The sequence below is a fragment of the Mytilus californianus genome, unplaced genomic scaffold, assembly GCF_021869535.1.
Source record: "Mytilus californianus isolate M0D057914Y unplaced genomic scaffold, xbMytCali1.0.p SCAF_18, whole genome shotgun sequence".
Classification (NCBI taxonomy): Eukaryota; Metazoa; Mollusca; class Bivalvia; order Mytilida; family Mytilidae; genus Mytilus; species Mytilus californianus.
Genome location: NW_026262666.1, coordinates 5529209 through 5548604, shown reverse-complemented (window position 1 = coordinate 5548604; position 19396 = coordinate 5529209). Strand labels below are relative to the sequence as shown.

Sequence of the window (19396 nt, the reverse complement as noted above, 5' to 3'; positions counted from 1 at the left end):
TTGAATGTAAAAAATATAAGATGTGGTATAATTGCCAATGAGACAACTATCCACCAGAGACCATGACGTAGAAGCTATCATCAATTGGTCAGTGTACGTTTGTTGACTGTATGTTGCCCTCTAGATGTTTTTTTTTAAATTAATTTGTTTTTCGTTTGGTTGCTGTCTCATTGACCTATATATCATATCTCTTTTTATTCACGCAGACCAGAAGTGACTGGGTATTTATACTTACTTCACAGCCAACCAAAAGCCCTTTCTGTGCAAGAATTATTCGAAAAATCTTAGACACGTACATATTAAAATATGATGTAAATTTCCACTAATAGATATTATGAATACTAAAAAAGTCACAGCTTTATTTGTGTTATTTTAGTTTCTGATAAATGATTGTCATGTTTCTGAACATTTAATTAATAATATAAACGGTACCTATTTTACTGCACCAGATACGTATTTCGACAATTAATGTCTCTTCAGTGTGAAAATCCAAAACCTAATACAAACGTTGAAGAGCTGATCAACCAAAAGAACATAAGTATAGCCAAAATCGGACAACGATTCAGAGCTTTGAAACTGACAATTGACACTTTCAAAAGATCAAATCTAAAATTGTTCTTGTTTCGGATATTTTCGCCATATTGCTAAAGCAAGTTTGGAACGGGATAACCTAATACGAACAACAAGCAAAAATGCAAGTAAAAAAGAAAACCATAACTGTATTGAAAGTGAAACTATGTATTGCCCTTTCAAATACAAATTAATTAACACAAACTTAATTCATAATAATTCTTGATATCCTTCAATGTAAAGTTTGTCATAAAAAAGTTATTTTACAGAGAGATTGTCGGGCTATTTGTGACAGCATTTGTAGATTTTTTTGCCACATATATAAATTGATAACTTGTTGATATTACCCTGAAGCTTTCTTCAAAGCACAGATGTAGGATGCATTGATTTCTAGCCAATGGTTTCCGTTAACACCGGTGCTATGGGCTGTCTTGAACTTGCAGTGAGTGAGAGTGTTTGTTGTAGTTGAAGGCCTCACCGTGTCTTTTAGGTGAAGAACAGCAGTAGAAGTTCAGTTTCTTTGCACTTGCTTTTTTCTCTCGTTGCGCGTAGTGATTTAGTGTCAAGAATTGATACAGCATGATATACATTTGTATTCCAATATATTTTCAATTTTAAATAACAAATTTCATTTAACGACAACGTTTGCCCTGTAACAATAATCTGATATTATGGACATTGAATAAGATTATGCTTATATAAATTAGAAGATGTGGTATGAGTGCCAATGAGACTACTATCCATCCAAGTCATAATGTGTAAAAAGTCAACAATTATAGGTCAAAGTACGGCCTTCAACACGGAGCCTTGGCTCACACCGAACAGCAAGCTATAAAGGGCACCAAAAAGACTAGTTTAAAACAATTCAAACAGGAAAACCAACGTTCTAATCTATATAAAAAACGAGAAACGTAATCGGTTTCATTTTAACCAGTACCTATAGTAGCTGCCTATTTTCATGAAATTTATTTTCGTTTTCTGAAAATTCTTATGTTTTCGTATCCGTTTACAACCTTCATGCTCCCTCAGTTATTTGAAACTCTTTAATGGTATTCGTATTTTTCTGGCTGTGACGCATGTTTTGCAACAATTTCATAGAATAAGAAAAACAAAATTGTTGACATTTTAACATTTGCACGTAAAACTTATTCCATCCTAATTGTTAATATCTAATTAACAATTGTAACCTTGCCGTAATTGGGAAATAGACGGTTATGCAATAATATTTACTTTTATTTTGCTTCCAATCAATTCACCAATCGCCGCTCGTTTTGTTTGCAGTGTGAAGGTTTATATGATCTCAATTTATATGTGACGTCAATTTATTTCTTTTAATCAAATAAAAGGTTTTCTTTAATTAAATAAAAGTTCATCTTCAAACATTTTCAAGAGTTTTTCTATCATATCAAAACAAAGTTACAAGCACCTCGTCCTAACTGTATATTTGAAAACTAACAACTCTTAACAGACTAATAATGTGTAAAAGAACCGGGCCATACAATGAAATAAAGGGGGATTGAAGAATTGTTTAATAATCGTAAAGGGGGAGCATTGTATTATTTTTCAAAAAAAGCTTTGAGGGGTTTGTTAAATATCCAGTTTTATTTAAGGATCTCTATTTATTCATTTATTTGATAAATCATATCAGACTGGTGCCTAGACATAATTGTCGACGTACTTGTAAATGTATAGTATTTATACTCATGATTTATGACAGTCGGAAGAGAGCGCTTTGATATTTCACAAGAGCAAAAGCGCGAAAATGTATACTCGTGAAGACGCGAAATTACAAGACGCTTTTCCAGTTTTCTTTACACCTTTTCCTTTTCCGTTAAATCAAATTTCAATGACTAATACGCGAAATAGCCGCACTTATAACCATTTATATCAGACATTGGTTTCGGGGTTTGCAAAGTTTTCTTGTGAATATTCAAGATTTCTAAGTGGAATGTGACTTTCGGCCATACAAGTTATGATCGCTTGCAAATTTTCCTTTTTGAAGAATGTGTGTTGTCTGTATAAGGAATTCAATCGGTTGAACGTTTTAATTTCAAAAAATTTTATGAATAGGCATCAATGTAAGTTATTGTAATTTTTATTATCGCTTCTTTTATGTTTTACCAGTGAGGTTGTGAAAATAAATTACAAGTTAATATCTGAGTTTTATATAATAGACGTTATTTCACACTTCTAGTTCATGCCTACGCAAAGGTCGAAAGCATAATTTGTACATAGAATATCAACTCGAACTTATTTAGAAAATCGTCAAACCTATACACGGATATGAAATTTGGATAATATAAAATGCAATTCTGTTATCGAAAGGGTTCACACAAAATTCTGTAAAATTTTGTAAAATGTAAAGAAAGCAACACATGATTTTATGATATATGGATAATCTTTAAAACATGTCGATTTTTCGGTGCACATATGCCAAAACTTTTATTTTTTTATGGAAAAGTGCCGTTGAAAGTGTTGACATGAAAGTTTGTAGGGTTTACGAGTCTTTAAATCAATAAAAAATAAGTTTTATATCCGTTTTTGAAATATGAAAATTTATGAAATGTAGATTTTTGCGTTATTTATACAGTATACAATATTAGGGTACACAATTTGATATGATTGTTTTACTAATTTCTGATTGCCTTGAAATTACAAAATGTACTACAGTTTCTTTATTTATCCATGTAACTTTTTTTTCTACAAACTTTATTTAATCGGCGTACATGAAATAAAAGTCTATCCTATAACCGACACTAGACCAACCTATAAATTATTTTTTCTTATGAATATGGAACTATTCTGTTACAGTAATAAATGTTTAAAAAGACAAATCATCCTTTAAATTGTACATGTACACGGCACGTTCCTGGCATAGCACGTGTCACGAGATGGGATAAAATTCAAGAAATTTAGTAAAGAAAACTTAGTGTGTATACGTCTATCATGTTTATGCTGTTACCAAAAATGCATGTATTAATGAAAAAAAATATTAAACTTGTAAAAAGTGAGATTACGTTTTGAAAACCAGGATTCAACGAAGGAAAACACTATCACTGCAAAACAGGGAGTAGTTATTTCACAACAAGATTCATAATGTAGAAATTTGTCCACCCTATTAGGGGACGACCATTTGATTTTTTTAAGGGGGGGGGGGGGGGGGGGAACAGGAGGAGTTTTTGTGGATTGGATATTTATTTTGATCAGTCGCTACGCATGCTTATTTATTTTCACACAATCATTTCCTGCATTTGGTATTGTAGAATATTCCTTTTCATCCAGTCTTGGGCAATTGAGATAATTTATTTTCAACCGTACCCAGACCAGGATATCCTTTTTCAAAATCCTTTTGCCCTGTCCCCTTTTTCTTAATGGCCGAAAAATGAAAGGGAGGGGATACGCACTCCGCGCATCTCGAATCCGCCTTAGACTGACGAGTGCTGTCATACCAACGGTCTATATCGATCAGATTCTAGACTCATTTATACGTCTAGCGCCTCCGATATGTTTTAATACGCCCGTTTACGTGACTTATTATGGTATACCGTTGTCCGTCTGTCGGTCTGTCCGTCTGTCCGTCCGTCGTCAACATGTCGGACAATAACTCAAAAACGCGTTAACCAATTTGCATGAAACTTTAGTGAATTATTTATATCTGTTGACGTGAGCTGCCTTTTGATTTTTATAAATTTTAGATTTTACGGTCCCAAGTTATAGGGTTTTATTCATTAAAAAAGGGTTTTTTCAAGTTTTCGGACAATAACTCAAAAATGCTTTGAGTAGTTTTCATGAAACCTTGGTGAATTGTTTACATCTATTGACGTGAGCTCCCTTTCGATTTTTATTCATTAAAAAGGGGGGGATTTTCCAGTTTTCGGACAATACATGTAACTCAAAAGTTCTTTGAGCAGTTTTCATGAAACTTTCGTGACTGGTTTATATCTATTAAAATAACCTCCCTTTATATTTTATAAATTTCTGATATGACATTGAGGAGTTATGGAACTTTATTCTTTGAAAAAGCGACGGGCGTATCATGCGCTCATGGCGCAGCTCTTTATTCGGATAGTACAGATAATTATTGAAGAGGTTACTAGGAGACTGGACTTTTAGATTATGATGGAAAGTAGATTTTATGTACTTTTTTGTAATTTTGAACAATCCTTTATATATACATGTCATTAGAAACTGCAAAAACCAAATTTATCAATTTTGAATTGAGTAGAATAATTGAACTCTGATTACTGCGTTCATTTTGAAATGTGTAAGTGAATCATGTCTTCAAAGAGTCTGAACATGACGTCACGTTAGGAATATACAACCACAATATTTTGTCATAATTTAAAAAAAATAAAAACAAAACTATTGAAGTGAAAACGTTTTTTATACGTAATTCATATTAACAAAGAATTGTCTAATTATTAAAACACTCAACGGTTCCACAAGACTGTTTGAACAGGAGGCAAACAAGGTACTTAAAGAAGTAAGATGAAACCACGAACCACAAAGAACCTTTTGTTCTATGACCATGTACCAATAATTTATCCAAGGTTAATATTGAAAGTATTCGCCTTTGTCAATATTATACCGGGTAATTCTTAAGTTAGTACGTAAATTTAAAGTTTACATCGAAATAACAGATAACTTATTTAAATACCCGGAGTTCATAACAATTTTCAGTATTAATTGACTTGGTATTGGAAATATTATTTATTATAAGAAAGTAACTTAAAGCATCACGCAAAATTAATTGTAGACGGATTTTTCATACATAAAGTTAAACTAGTTAATTGATCTTCAATCTATTCCGATTACAAAAATGCAAGATAACGATGTCGAACGATATTTGAAGGAGAGTTCTAAAAGTTATAAAGAAGCAAAAGTAAAGAATTATGCAAGGAGGAGCTCGCTACAGAAACGAACACTTGGTATTGAGACTGAGAAAAGGATTGCAGCAGCCAGTTTTAACAGGGAAGAAAAACAACTGAGAGAACAATTGAAACAGATGAAGATCGAGAAAAAGAAGTATTCAATCATAAACGACTTAAGAGGTATTTATCATCTTATTAACAAATTCTGTTCTTTCTTTCTATTTTTCTTTCTTTCTTTCTTTCTTTCTTTCTTTCTTTCTTTCTTTCTTATTGAATGTTTTAATATCAAAGGAAAGAGTTTGTCAATGTTTCTAAAAACAATAAGGGACAAGTTCACAACATCAAAAGTTTGACTGATGTAGGATAAAAACTTAATTCAAATAGTTAGGGGCTGGCTGGTTTAACTGGCTGCAAGTTTGATGTAGGATAAAATCTTAATTCAAATAGTTAGGGGCTGGCTGGTTTAACTGGCTGCAAGTTTGATGTAGGATAAAATCTTAATTCAAATAGTTAGGGGCTGGCTGGTTTAACTGGCTGCAAGTTTGATGTAGGATAAAATCTTAATTCAAATAGTTAGGGGCTGGCTGGTTTAACTGGCTGCAAGTTTGATGTAGGATAAAAACTTAATTCAAATAGTTAGGGGCTGGCTGGTTTAACTGGCTTCAATTTTATTATTAAGTATGAAAGTTCAGTCCTAAATGTGTTTGTACTTTTTATACAAGTTAAAGGTAAAAAAGTAGTACAGCATAGTAATTTGCAGGTGTGGGGGAGGAATTATAATTTGGTATGCCAAATGCGCGTTTTGAAAATCTTGAAAAGTGAAGTGCATCATGGTATCTACATCAATGGAACTGTTAAATAGCAATTCTAAATCTCAGTGAAATATACAGATCAACACACATTTGTCTAAAGAGGAAGGATTGCAATTAAAAAAACCCTAGTTTTTACGAGACTACGATGACTGTCATACATGTAACACAAGAACTTCACTAGCATTTGTTTATTTTTTTTGTCAAATATATATTAATGTTTTGTTGATATTTGAAATCTTGTTCTTAATGGCAGATCTTCGATAGTCTCTGCTTTCTTTGTTGTGACTTGTTAAGACTCAATTAGGAGCTTGACATATTACATATATATTGACACCTGTATGTATTGTAGATAGAATAATGACCTATAATGACCTAAAGATGTCTTTTGGTTATTTGTGTAGTTGATCAGGAGTTCAGCATCACAAAAGGTCACCTATATACTTCTCTTAAGAGCTGTTGTTATGGAAACCTAGTTTTTCCTTTGATATTTATTATGTATGGGTTGCTGTCTCATTGATTATACCACTTATGTCATTTAAAAAACAACAACATTTTGTTGAAGAAAGGTTCACCGAGTGGTGGAGTGAATGTTTTCTTTTCGGGACACATCTGTGTTTTGTCGAAGCGCTTATTAGTTCCTACAATATTTAATTGTTGCACCCTTTCGTGTTATTGGAGCTTTAATCCTGTGTTTTGCTATATTTTATTACAAGTCACAAAATAGGATAGCAAAACAGGATTGTTAATACTTTAACGACAATTTCTAAAATATGCGTTGCAATATGTGTAAATAGTCAAGTTCTAATTTGCATATTGCTTTGATCGTGAAGACATCAAGGATTTATTAGTTAATTTGTCATGTATTTAATATCGATTTGAATTCTGTTTTTCATTTATATCTAAATGGTACCTGTAAATTTTACCCAAATGTGTAAACAAAAGGCGATAACTACACCGACGTTTGCAAATAAAACATGGTATAAATCTCAAGATATAAACTTTCACAAATACTTATTAAGTAAATCTATTTTCAGTACAATCCTACAGGTGAATGACAATTGTACTTTATTTTCTTATTTTGTACAAACTCTCTGAAACTGTCATAAATCATTCAGCGCATATATTCATTGAGCAACTCTTCTTATATTTTTGTTAAGGAGTGTATTTTTGATTTTTAGTTGGGGACGGGGTCTGGCATTAGTATTTCTTAGTAAACAGATTAAGAAGAATTTAAATCTCAATGTTATAACTTCTATTTACTTGAAGATTGATATAAGTGGTCTATATACTGAACAATATCTTGTCTTATTGAAAAGAAGAAACAAATCATAGTTTTGGTGAAGATAATACATGCTGCTCAAATGTTCAGCTTCAATACAGTATGTTTTGGCTTTTCGTTAAGTTTCTTTTGAACTGTCATTTTTTTTATCCCTTGCGTTTTTTTTTATCCCCCTACCCCCAAAAAAAATTAAGGTTGCTTATTCCTAGGGTAAATATCTCCTTTATGATGTTTGGTATTCTTTTTGACTCCCTATAGGAGTTGATATAAAAATGAGAAGATGTGGTATGATTGACAATGAGACCATTATCCACAAGAGACCAAATGACACAGAAATTAACAACTATAGGTCACCTTCAACAATGGGTAAAACCCATACCACATAGTCAGCTATAAACTTTTTTGTTTATATATCTTTTGAATTTGGCTCTCAGTTTTTCTGGTATTTGAATGGTTAGTTACTGAAAAGCTCAAGAATACATATACTCCACTTTGTCGTTCGACAACAGTCATTACTGAAACATTTTGCACGTTACTCTGCTATTTGTATTTCATATTTTCGGTGTTGTGTAAAGAACTACTAATTACATGTCTTATAAGTTGTATATACACGTATAATTTATTTTGCAACTGACAGATTCGTGTTAACTACTTTACTACTTTTCCGTGTAGGCTACTTAAAATAATGTCAATGTTTAAGAACATTTTTATGTAATGATTTCAACTAGTGACATATATGCAACGGCGGCTAAGAAACGCTAGTCCATGTAAACTATTTGCTTCTGTCGTCACTCTTGACAGTTTTAAACCAAAGTTTTTCAATCCCCGTTTCATGTAAAAGTTCTAGTTTAGTACGTATATTGCCACTTCTGTTACCTATTCTGACATCGGACTCGGACTTCTTTTTAACTGAGTTTTACTGTGCGTATTGCTCTGTGTTTGTTTATTCTACATTGGCTGGAGGTATAGGGCAGGGTTGAGATCTTACAAAACATGTTTAACCCCGCCGCAAGTCAGGAACCTCTGGCCTTTGTTAGTCTTGTATGTTTTTTTTTAATTTTAGTTGATTTATAGGTTTCGGAGTTTAGTGTGACGTCCATTTTCACTGAACTAGTACACATTTTTGTTTAGGGCCAGCTGAAGCCCGCTTCCGGGTGCCGGATTTTCTCGCTATGTTGAAGACCCATTGGTGGCATTGGGCTGTTTTCGGCTCTATGGTCAGGTTGTTGTCTCTTTGACACATTCCCCATTTCCATTCTCAATTTCACTTTAAGTTTTTCTTCTTTCAAGCCTGGTATCTTTGATTATCTTAATAAACCCATCTAGTATAGGAGGTTGGTGTTTTAATACATCCCTTTATGCGGTAGGTATTGGATGTCCAAATCAGGCAAAAACTATCATGGTTTCTGTCAAATTTATCCAGTATGACTGTGGCGATCAAACTATTGTGTGAATGTTTTCGGTTGCATAACGTTCAATCGATGCAGGCAGTCAAGAAACTCGTGACCATCGTGCTAAAATATTTGAATCAGTTTATGAATTGAAAAGTCAATGTAAGCTTCCAATAAAGTTTGCTTACAAATATTTTACGTTTGATAACATTGAATAAAACTGTAAATTTTATTCACTTTTATTTTATTTTAACTAAGTTGTTTCCTTTTCCCACGTTTTAATGTGAACAATAAATAAATGGTAAATGAACAAAGCCTATGCGTGTTGGACTAGTGACCTGCTAATTGCATTTAAAAACCGGAGATCTACACAGAAACAATAATTTAAAATGTAATAAACGGTTATTTCCTTCCTTTCAGAAACTATTGGATACACAATTAATCATAAATCCGTTCGAATTTTTTGTTGTTACACAAACATTAGGCGCTACTGTTCTGTCATCCGCATCCACACTTATGGCTTATAAAAAAGACTTGTCATTTTCTGACAGTGTCCGGACTAACACACACACAAACAAAATGAATGCTTTAACATCTTTTTATTTCATTTGAATTATTTCAACATTAACATTTTGTATAGAATCAACAAATAAGCAGAAGTGCATAGTATACATGCATCGAATGTAAATATGAAAGTCTTTGAAAAATTTACATTTTTTTCCATACCTTGCACCTGTGTTTTGGACGATCAATAACATTTACTATCTAAAGTTGAAAAAATATGTCTTTTATATCTCCAAATATGGACAACCTCGGGGGAGAGGGGGTGATTTAGATTGGATTCTTTTAATTTCCCATGAGCAGGTACTTATTGAAGTCGAAGCTACAAAGAGATGTTTTTGCGCTTATAAGCTTGGCTTTCTTCTAATATTGGTGACTGTTTCTTTTTTTCTCTGTGTTTTATTATGTAGTTGGGTTAGTAATTTATTCATTTTCTTCATTCTTCTTTCCCTCTCCGTCACCTTTTCATTTGTTCTTGTTACATGTTATAGTTCTTTTTAGATTGAAATAAACAATTAATTTCCCCATAGGTGACAATGATAGCCTTTTTCGAGATACAGACTTCAGAAAGTTGATTTTTTTAACGAAACCTTGCTAGAATTAAAGAAAAGTTATTAGGACAGTATTTTTTGGTCCAAAAAATATAGGTTCGCGTTGCTTTTCTTAGCGTAATTTGTACTTATCTCCCATGCCTATCAATTTTGCACTTAAAAATACGTGTCTCATCTTAGCGTTTAAAAGACATCTCAGTTCCGTTAGGGCTAAGGAAAATAATTTATTTGGCCTTTGGTATAATGCAGAATGCACGAAGTCTCTAATAACAAAAAATAACGGGCGCACATATCAACCAATCAGGATTAGCTATACTCTTAATTCTGAATACCATGTTGCGCCCATAAAATCTAATGGTGTATTGTAACCTTTAATTGACTCTTAAATTTTTTTGTTTAAGTTGGCATTTTATCGCGGTCATGATTTCTGTGGCAATAATCTTTGATGTACACGTAATATTGGCCCTGCGTGCGTCATATTTTGTTGTTTAAGATTAAACAAATTCAGCTGACAAATTCACAACAAAGTTTCCTTGTCCATAGAATCCGTTAGAATTGTTTTTATCAATACAATTGCTTGCAAAGATTTTCACTTAGGTAGAAAGCTCGGGAGATTCTCACTTGACTGAAAAATGTTTCAATTATATCTTTAGATAAATTATCTTATACAACAAAGGACAATCGAATGCATCCAAAACTACACATTTCAGAAATGAAATCAAGTGTTTTATCTCTTGAATACTAATAAATTTTATCAAAATTTGTTGACTAATATGACATGTGTAAATAAAAATAATCTCATAAATTTCTCAATATCAATTTTAATTGGCACTTACACTTTTGAGGGTTGTTTTTCAGTTCCGAAATCAAAAGTATAAATATTACATGATAATTTTCGGTTATAAGTTGAAATCTAATTGGCGGAAGACAAATATTAATTAAAACTGTAAAGTGAAATTGAATAACGTATAGAATGTTGGTAAACTAGAATTGATTTAGTATAGTGTTGCATTATTAAATGAGTCTAGTAAATACAAATAATTATTTCCTTTTTAACTATTGACTATTTAATTGGAATGTCTGCTTTCAAAGAAAGAATTGGGGCAAGGTATTTGACTTGTTATAGTTTTGTAGAAAAGGAATACTCGTATACATTTTCATTGATCTTCGTCGTGAAGTTTTTATAACAAGGTATTTGTATAGAAGCAGACGACAGTAATAGATAAATTGTGCAAAACGAATTGATTCAGTATCCTTTCTGACCCCCTTTTGCCTTTTCAATTATGTTTTATCTTATATCTATCTTTTAATGTGATACGTACTTAAAAAATGACACGGTGTATATTTCTGAGGGTCTGGGTGGAGGTCACAGAATAGAGAATAATGGACCAAAACTACAGAAAAATGGGTAAAAAAATAAATAATAGAGAAAAATTGGCCCGAAAAATAAATATTACGGAATAATGAGGTGATAGAATATAAATAATAGAGAAAAATGGCTTGAAAAATTAAAGAATACAGAATCGAGGGACACACCCTTTCAGACCTTCATTCATGCAGAGTCGTATCATTTTCAAGACGTTTACACATCTTTTAAAGACACAAACGTTCATTTTATCCAAATCTTTTACACGTATAATTGAAACTTCGACCCTTAGTTTACAGAATTTGAGATACAAGTTTTAAACAAGAGATAAATTTCCTCTCAACGCAAACTTTGTCATAAGAGAGTCGTAAAAGGGGGGATATGTGCCCGGAGAATGTGAAATAAAAGAATATAAAAATTTTCACGCTGTTTGAAAATCAAAATAATAGACAAATTTACACGTTGTATTTTTACAAATTTGCACGAAAAACGGCGAATTGTGAGCTTAAAACACGAAAACACGTGAAATAGAAAATTGCAAAGAGTTTGCACGAAAATAAACCTTTATCATTACTGGTGCTTATCAAGAACTCTGGAAAAATGCTAAATGTGGCTTTGATGTTTCATTACATCAGCTGAAAATTATTAATTTCAAAGTGGGGCTAGTTAAATTAACTAAAAGAAGTATAAAGTATCTTTCTGAGGATTTCCGAAATACTTAATCAAAACACATGGACAAAAACGTTACTACAGGATATATATTTCTTAGGGACTTCAATATTTTATGACTAATTGATTGATTGATTGATTGTCGATGTCTAACGCCACTTCAACACTATTAGCTTTATTTTTCATTTAAGGCAACTTGGCCTTAAACTACTGACAAAAAGGTCATATGTTCCATTTTAGTTTTTCTCTTTTTACCCTTGATGATAAATCAAATTTAGATGTAATTAATGAAAACCCTTAATGAGGTTCCATACTTTTAGCAGGCGAATATTCGAACAACATGATAGAAACACATTTAAATGATTATGTAATGTGAATGTTAATTTTTTAAACGTCCTTTGGCAACTATTTTATACGTAAAAAGTACAGAAATTTTACAATATGTTATTAAATTAAATTCTGAAAACTCAAAGTTGAGGGAAGCCATGCAGTCGGAAATTATTTACCTTCACTGAAAACAATAATGACAAAGGGGGAGATTCATTTGGAGGGACAAGGTTGCCGGCCTCTCTTTACAGTGGACAATTTGTGTTATAATACAAATTTCTGATTGACGACTTAAAATAAAATTGGATTGACCCATCCGCCCCCTTTTTGAAAGTCCTGGATCCATCGCCCTGACATATTAAGAAGGATCAGAAATTTTCCATTCTGACAAAAAACAAATGTGTACACTTTAATTCAATTTACAATTGTTGCATTGTAATAACAGAATGTGAACTTCCCCAATCATTGAAACAGGACAATGACATTTTTATTTGTAAATTTTATAAACTATAGATTTTCCTAAATCGATTTAAACGTTCCCTAATAAAGTAACATAAAGATTAACAAGGTAATATTCATTGACCATGGATTTTAGAAAGCTGATAATGATTAGTATTTATCAACTAAAAGGGGTTCAATATCATCCATTCAGATTTTAAGTATTTCTTCCTTATTTGGGGGGGAAAATGAATGTTATTAGAGAATTGATAATTATAAATAGTGTGATTATTTACGTTTTGATTTGACTGTATATATAGATAACATCTCATAAACGGCACTAGAAATAACTTGGGTATCCCCTTGCTGTACATTCACCAGTATATTTATATAGTACTATCACAATTGAATGACTACTTCTTATTCCGCTGTTTTCTTTCATTTTTGGAAGTTTTAGTCACAAGTTGGTGTTTCGGTTTCACTGAAATCACATGTATTATTCCTAAAGCGCCTGATTTAGTTATTCCTATTCGTATGGTGTTTTAGTGTTCTATTTATTAGAGTTTTTCATAGAAAGTACAGTAATAATTTCTACATTTGATTTTTGTGAATGTCGTTATGATCAAAGACATCAAAAGAATATCTTGTCTGACCGCTCTGTTATCATTTCAAATGTTGACAACTCTACTTTCTTGGGGAAAAAGTAGAAGGATAACTAACTATTCCCGCAATACTGTCTCAATCGAATGCCAAATGACAAAACGAAAACAACAACAAAACAGTAAACCACACAACGAACCTTAAAAGACCCAGCACATAAAACAATTGATTTATAACATTTGAAATACCCCATACACTTGAAGATGATGCCAAACTGCGGAAACATTAGTCTTATCAATCTTAAAACGAGTTTAGTTAACTTTGGATTTTCGATGTTGACCTTTTTTTCTTGGTGTACCCGAAAATTCCGCTGTTATACGGTGGCAACTTTAACACAAGTAGCAGAGACACTGGTTGTTTTGAAGAAATTGATACATTTTGCCCAAAATTCTATAGGAACTTGGTTGGTTGATAAGGATTTGTTAAACACACATATCAAGAAAAGATAGTTGGCATTTGATAGTTGGGTCGAGGCCGTGAAATAGGTCGGAAAATATCCCCTTTTAAAATTGAAAGGCCAATGAAATGTATATTAATATACATAGTAAGTAAGTAAGTAAGTAAGTATTACTAAGTAAATTTTATTTAAAGTCGGCATATATGTACACAGTAACAGATAAAATATGAGTCTGCTGAGCTCTTTAACCGACTATCATATAAAAACCATGCAGTTTCATGCAAATACTAATAATTAAAAATAAGAAAAACATGCAAATATAATGAAAGCAAATTTAATTTTGATTTCCGAACCTCCAGGGTCAATGCTCATGCGACAAAAATCTCTATGTGCATTGAATGGGGGAACCAGCAATCACTGAAATATCATAAAATACTAACAAACTAAAAAGCATAAATAAATAAATAAATTAAGCACTGGCATTTATAAATTAATAGCAGCTATATCTACTAATGCATAAAAAATTACATATATCAATGATTGAAATATTACATTAATTATTGTTTACATATTTCGAAAAACTCCAGCTTTCGTTTAACTTCCATGTTTGTTCCCGAAACTCCAAAATTAAACATTTAAAAAAATGTAAACACCAATGATTACATATTTATCTTATGTAATATTTTATATTCACTTTTTAATTGTTTACAAAACTTTCATTTTTGAAATACTAAGGCTTTTCTACCTCAGGATTAGATTACCTTAGCTGTATTTGGCAAAACTTGTAGGAATTTTTGGTCCTCAATGCTCTTCAACTTCGTACTTTATTTTGCCTTTTTAACTTTTTTTGATTCGAGCGTCACTGATGAGTCTTTTGTAGACGAAACGCGCGTCTGGCGCAAATACAAAATTTCAATCCTGGTATCTATGATGAGTTTATCATACATACAGAAATCAACAAATTCAAAAGTTTATACAAGTTTTATTTTCAATGAAAAGAAATTAGATAAAAGAACAATAAAATAAAATAGAAAACATATAACAGTTAACCTATATTGTATATTTGTGTGTAATGTTTTTGAAGAGGACACTCAAAGTTAGTTTCTTCAAACAAAAACCTAACTTTAGGCTTCTCATATTAAAAACAAACAAAGAAGCTTGTGCAAATGCTAAAAAGTCAACAAGTCGAATGGTTTCTGGTTTTGGACGCAATTGAGCAAACTACGTCTGCTTCATTAAAACTTGTGTATGTAAACAGTAGTGTTGTAAGTTTAAATATTAAAAAGTGTTAAAAGCTTAAAAGTAACTTAAGTAAATTTACATGCTACTAAATACATAAAGGATTTACATGTAAGAATTTGATATGATAATATACATGTATGTTAGTTCATAATTCTACAAAGTGTCTTGTTTAGTCGTTAAGTAAAATATGAATGGCGATGCGGTGACATACTTGTATATGCAAGATAAAGAACATTGACAACTTCTGTAGATATTCCGTAGAATTATTGTTTGATGTACATTCACAAAATATCAACCATTTTCAAACCGATGAAAATACAATAAGTTTAAATATACCACTATTATAAAGAACGATCATAATTAATGATTTTTTGTAAAAAAAATCGATCGGCTGCTGCGTTTGATTTCTGCATTCAGATTAAAAATTGATTTGGGTATGGAACCGATAATAAGAATAGTTGAATGGTGCTCATTGATAACTGATTAAACGATTCCTTATATAAATCACACAACCATTCATAGGTTTCCACTTTACGTATATCAATATAATTGTTGTATTAAGGTGGTACATAACACTACAGGGAATTAACTTTGTAAAAATCAGCTGAACGTTTTAATCACGCTCTATTGTTAAGGAAATATTAAGCTTCTCAATGATCAAAATTAGTGTTTGTCAAACTGCTATATATCCAATGAAATTTTTCCGATGTTTGGTACCACCTTAACTATCACGCATTGATTTTTCTTAGACAGGGAACACAGTCACAGTGCTGTACCAGAGGAACCACGTGTCCATGAAATCAGGATACCAACAGAGCCTTATCCAATCACAATTAGACCTTTAGGTAGTCCAAAGGCTGCTAGGAAAAATGGTAGAAGCTTTGAAGAAGAAGGTAATCTTTTTAGAACAACATACATACTGGAGGCTGTTAATGAATTCAGCAAATTGTATGAGTTAACCATTCCTTCACTTTAATTTAAGAAGGATAAAAAAGACCTATACAAGACAGCAAAAACCTTGTAAGGAAGTAACAATTTTGTTTTAAAGAACAGTTACAAAATTTATTGACTTGCAATTTACGTTCAAAGGCACATTGTATTATTTAGAATGATCTTAGTATAGCTTCTTTCATAAAATCACGGATTGCTTCTTATACTTTTGTCAACACGATTTGTATCATATTTACCAAATAGAACGAAAATTGAAGATATGGTTTTTAAAGCTGCAAGTAATGTATAATAATTGAAAAAAAGGAGTGTCAAAAAGAGAGGCAAAAGATATCAAAGGAATATTCATGATAATTCGAAAACAAAATGACAATGCTATGGCAAAAAACGAAAAACGAGCAGTACACAAAACACAACATAGAAAACTAAGGGAGCTACCATTTGATTTTTATGGGGGGGCTAGGATGAAATTTGAAAAAAAGGCGGGACAGGAGTTTTGAGTAAAAAAAAAAGGCATGATGAGCAACTTGACAAGAAAAAAGGCAGGATGACAATTTATGTGAAAAAGTCAGGATAAACTAATAAAAAAAAGGCAGGAACGAATAGAGTGAAAAATAAAAATGCAGGACAGAGATTACAACTAAAAAAAAATGCAGGACAACATTTTTCATCCTACCCCCCCCCCCCCCCCCCCCCCCCCATAAAAGTAGCTCCCTAAAGACTGTCAAACAATGAACTTCAGCTATAGCACAAAAAACTTAATTAAACTGAAAGGAGAATAAAAAAAAAGACTTCGCTCCAAATCAACAAGAATATAAAATACCTTTAGGCTTAGTACATCCAGCTTTTGAACGTTAAATATATTGCTTTCGTTCTACAGGTATGAGATATGCCCGAAACAGAGGAAGAAGAGTTTCGAAAGAATTTGAAGACTTACATATAAATACAAAGACTGGTCAGTTAAATAACAAACCAATGAATATGGCTAAGAAGGTTATGAAAGATAAACTCTCTGGTGGCATGACTCGCAGTTTAACTACATTACCTCCTACCTCACCAAGTACTCCAAGAAAAAGAAGCTTATCCAGAAAACATAGCCAAAATAGTGACGGTTCTTCTCCATCGCATAGTGTGTCTTCCATTGACAATATTCATTGGGTAGGAGAACTAGAAGCAACAAAATCAATACGCCGGAACCGGAAGACAGTTGAAGAACAGGAACTCATTACAGAATACAATCGATTATCAAAGCATTCTCCATCTTGATTAAAAAAGCTGTTGACTATAACACAATAAAGAAAAAAGATAAAGATGGGTGCATATATAACTATAAAACGGATGGTAAAAGGCTTTAAACTGTGATGGTATTAAATGTTACAAATGATTATGAGAACTATTCGCATAAAAATAGTGACCACTTGCAGAAGAATTTAATGAAAGTTTCAGCCATATTTTTAAGTATATATGAATTTAAAAAGTAAAATTTGGGCAGCTTGGATTCATATTCAGCGTAAGTCAACTGAACTATAGTTCAAAAGCAGAGTTGAATGTAAAGGGGTATTTTCTCTAGTATGCAACTGAACGAAAAATCAAAAAGCTTATAGTTTGTATATCCAAAGTAGTAAAAAAAAGCATAGAACTCAAAGCATGGCACAATTGACTCAACTCGTTTGGTATCTAACCTAAAATCATGTATCCATCCCCTTATTTTTGGGATAATATACTGAATATATGAAAGATTGCTAAATATTCTAATGCTCGATCAAACATGAATATCGTATTTTCTGCGCTTTTCATTGCCCTTTTTATTTAAGTGTGATTCATTTTTGCCAAAACAGTTTAAATGCAAAGCTTTGAGAATTATACGATTGTGCTATTCAAAAAAGTCATATATTAAAAGAGTTGTACATGTATATCGGTGGTAGAGATAGTAGTGAAAGTATAATAGTTTAAATAATTTTAATGTTTCCCGGTGCTAAAACACTTGTACAATAATAATGTATGTATAGTTGACAATTTGATGACAAATTACAAAGTACATTAACCCTTACAGATTGAAATCTTTATTAAAGAAATTGTAATTCATAAAACTGTCAAAATATACATATGTATGCATTAACAACATACTCAACGTGGATTGCTTTGTTATTGAAGTACCATTGATAATATTACTTCAAGAGTTTACTTAAACTATGATTTATTTGTTTTGTACTTATTAAATAAATGACACATTCTTTGAACACAATACTTTCTCTATATCATCCTTTATCAACCCATTCTGTTTTGCAATCATTTTATAAAAATATTCGAAACCGTATATAAGGTACTTTCTCGGTCATTATAGTCTGAATCACTTTGCATTTTTATCCCTCATATCAGATGAAAGACTCTAATTGAAAGTCATGTTACCTATTTTGTCTAGCAATATAACAAAATGGAAATGGTGCGATTTTTTTAGGATGGCAACAGAAAAAAACTCATTTCAAAATTTGGGTGAAAATATCAAAGAGATAATATAAAAAAAGTGAAAGCAAAAACAAACAATACCATGGCAAAAACAGACAATACCATGACAAAAACAGACAATACCATGGCAAAGCAAAAACAGACAATACCATGGCAAAAACAGACAATACAATGGCAAAAACAAACAATACCATGGCAAAAACAGACAATACCATGGCAAAAACAAAAACGGCGAAAGGACAAACAACAGTAAAGGAGACTACACAGCGAGCTAAAGATAGAACAACACGAACTCCTGCTTAGCTTATGACACCCTTCGTGTTACTTCAGTTAAAAGAACTAAAACAAAATATAATAGATTAATATACATTTTTTACCAAAGTTCGTGCACCAATCTTATCACGTTTGTTGTAATATATAGAGTATTGTCGTCCAATGTCTATTTATGATGAACAAACAAGGTTATGATGAGCTTTAGATTTTGCTTTGGATTAATGTATACTAGTACCCTTTCATAAATGATACTTAAGTATATTCCAAAGAACCAGATATCAGAATTAACAACTGATTTCTATTTTGACAACAGTGAAGGTTGAACTCCATTAAATTTTACGACAACAATAATGATTTATGGTTTTCAACATTGTAATATCAGGTGATCCAAAATGTAAGTATATTTAAAAAACAATAAATCTTTCATGTCATGAGCTCTGCCCTTTTTGTTATGGGAAGGCTGACACTATACGTGTCAATACCTCAGTCATAGCGAGCGTTAACGAAGGACACACTATTGACAAATGTAATGTCTACACATGGTTAGAGAGCATAACAATGATATAATTGATGGA

General features: G+C 31.8%; 1 protein-coding gene across 1 annotated transcript; it reads left to right on the top strand.

The window, feature by feature from the left end:
• Window positions 1–5264: 5264 nt before the first annotated feature.
• LOC127726608 (uncharacterized) lies at window positions 5265–18327 on the top strand. The gene is made up of 3 exons (XM_052234029.1): window positions 5265–5621; window positions 15884–16027; window positions 16963–18327. The coding sequence occupies exons 1-3, from the start codon at window positions 5390–5392 to the stop codon at window positions 17346–17348; spliced, it is 762 nt and encodes a 253-aa protein (XP_052089989.1). The 5' UTR covers window positions 5265–5389; the 3' UTR covers window positions 17349–18327.
• Window positions 18328–19396: the final 1069 nt, after the last annotated feature.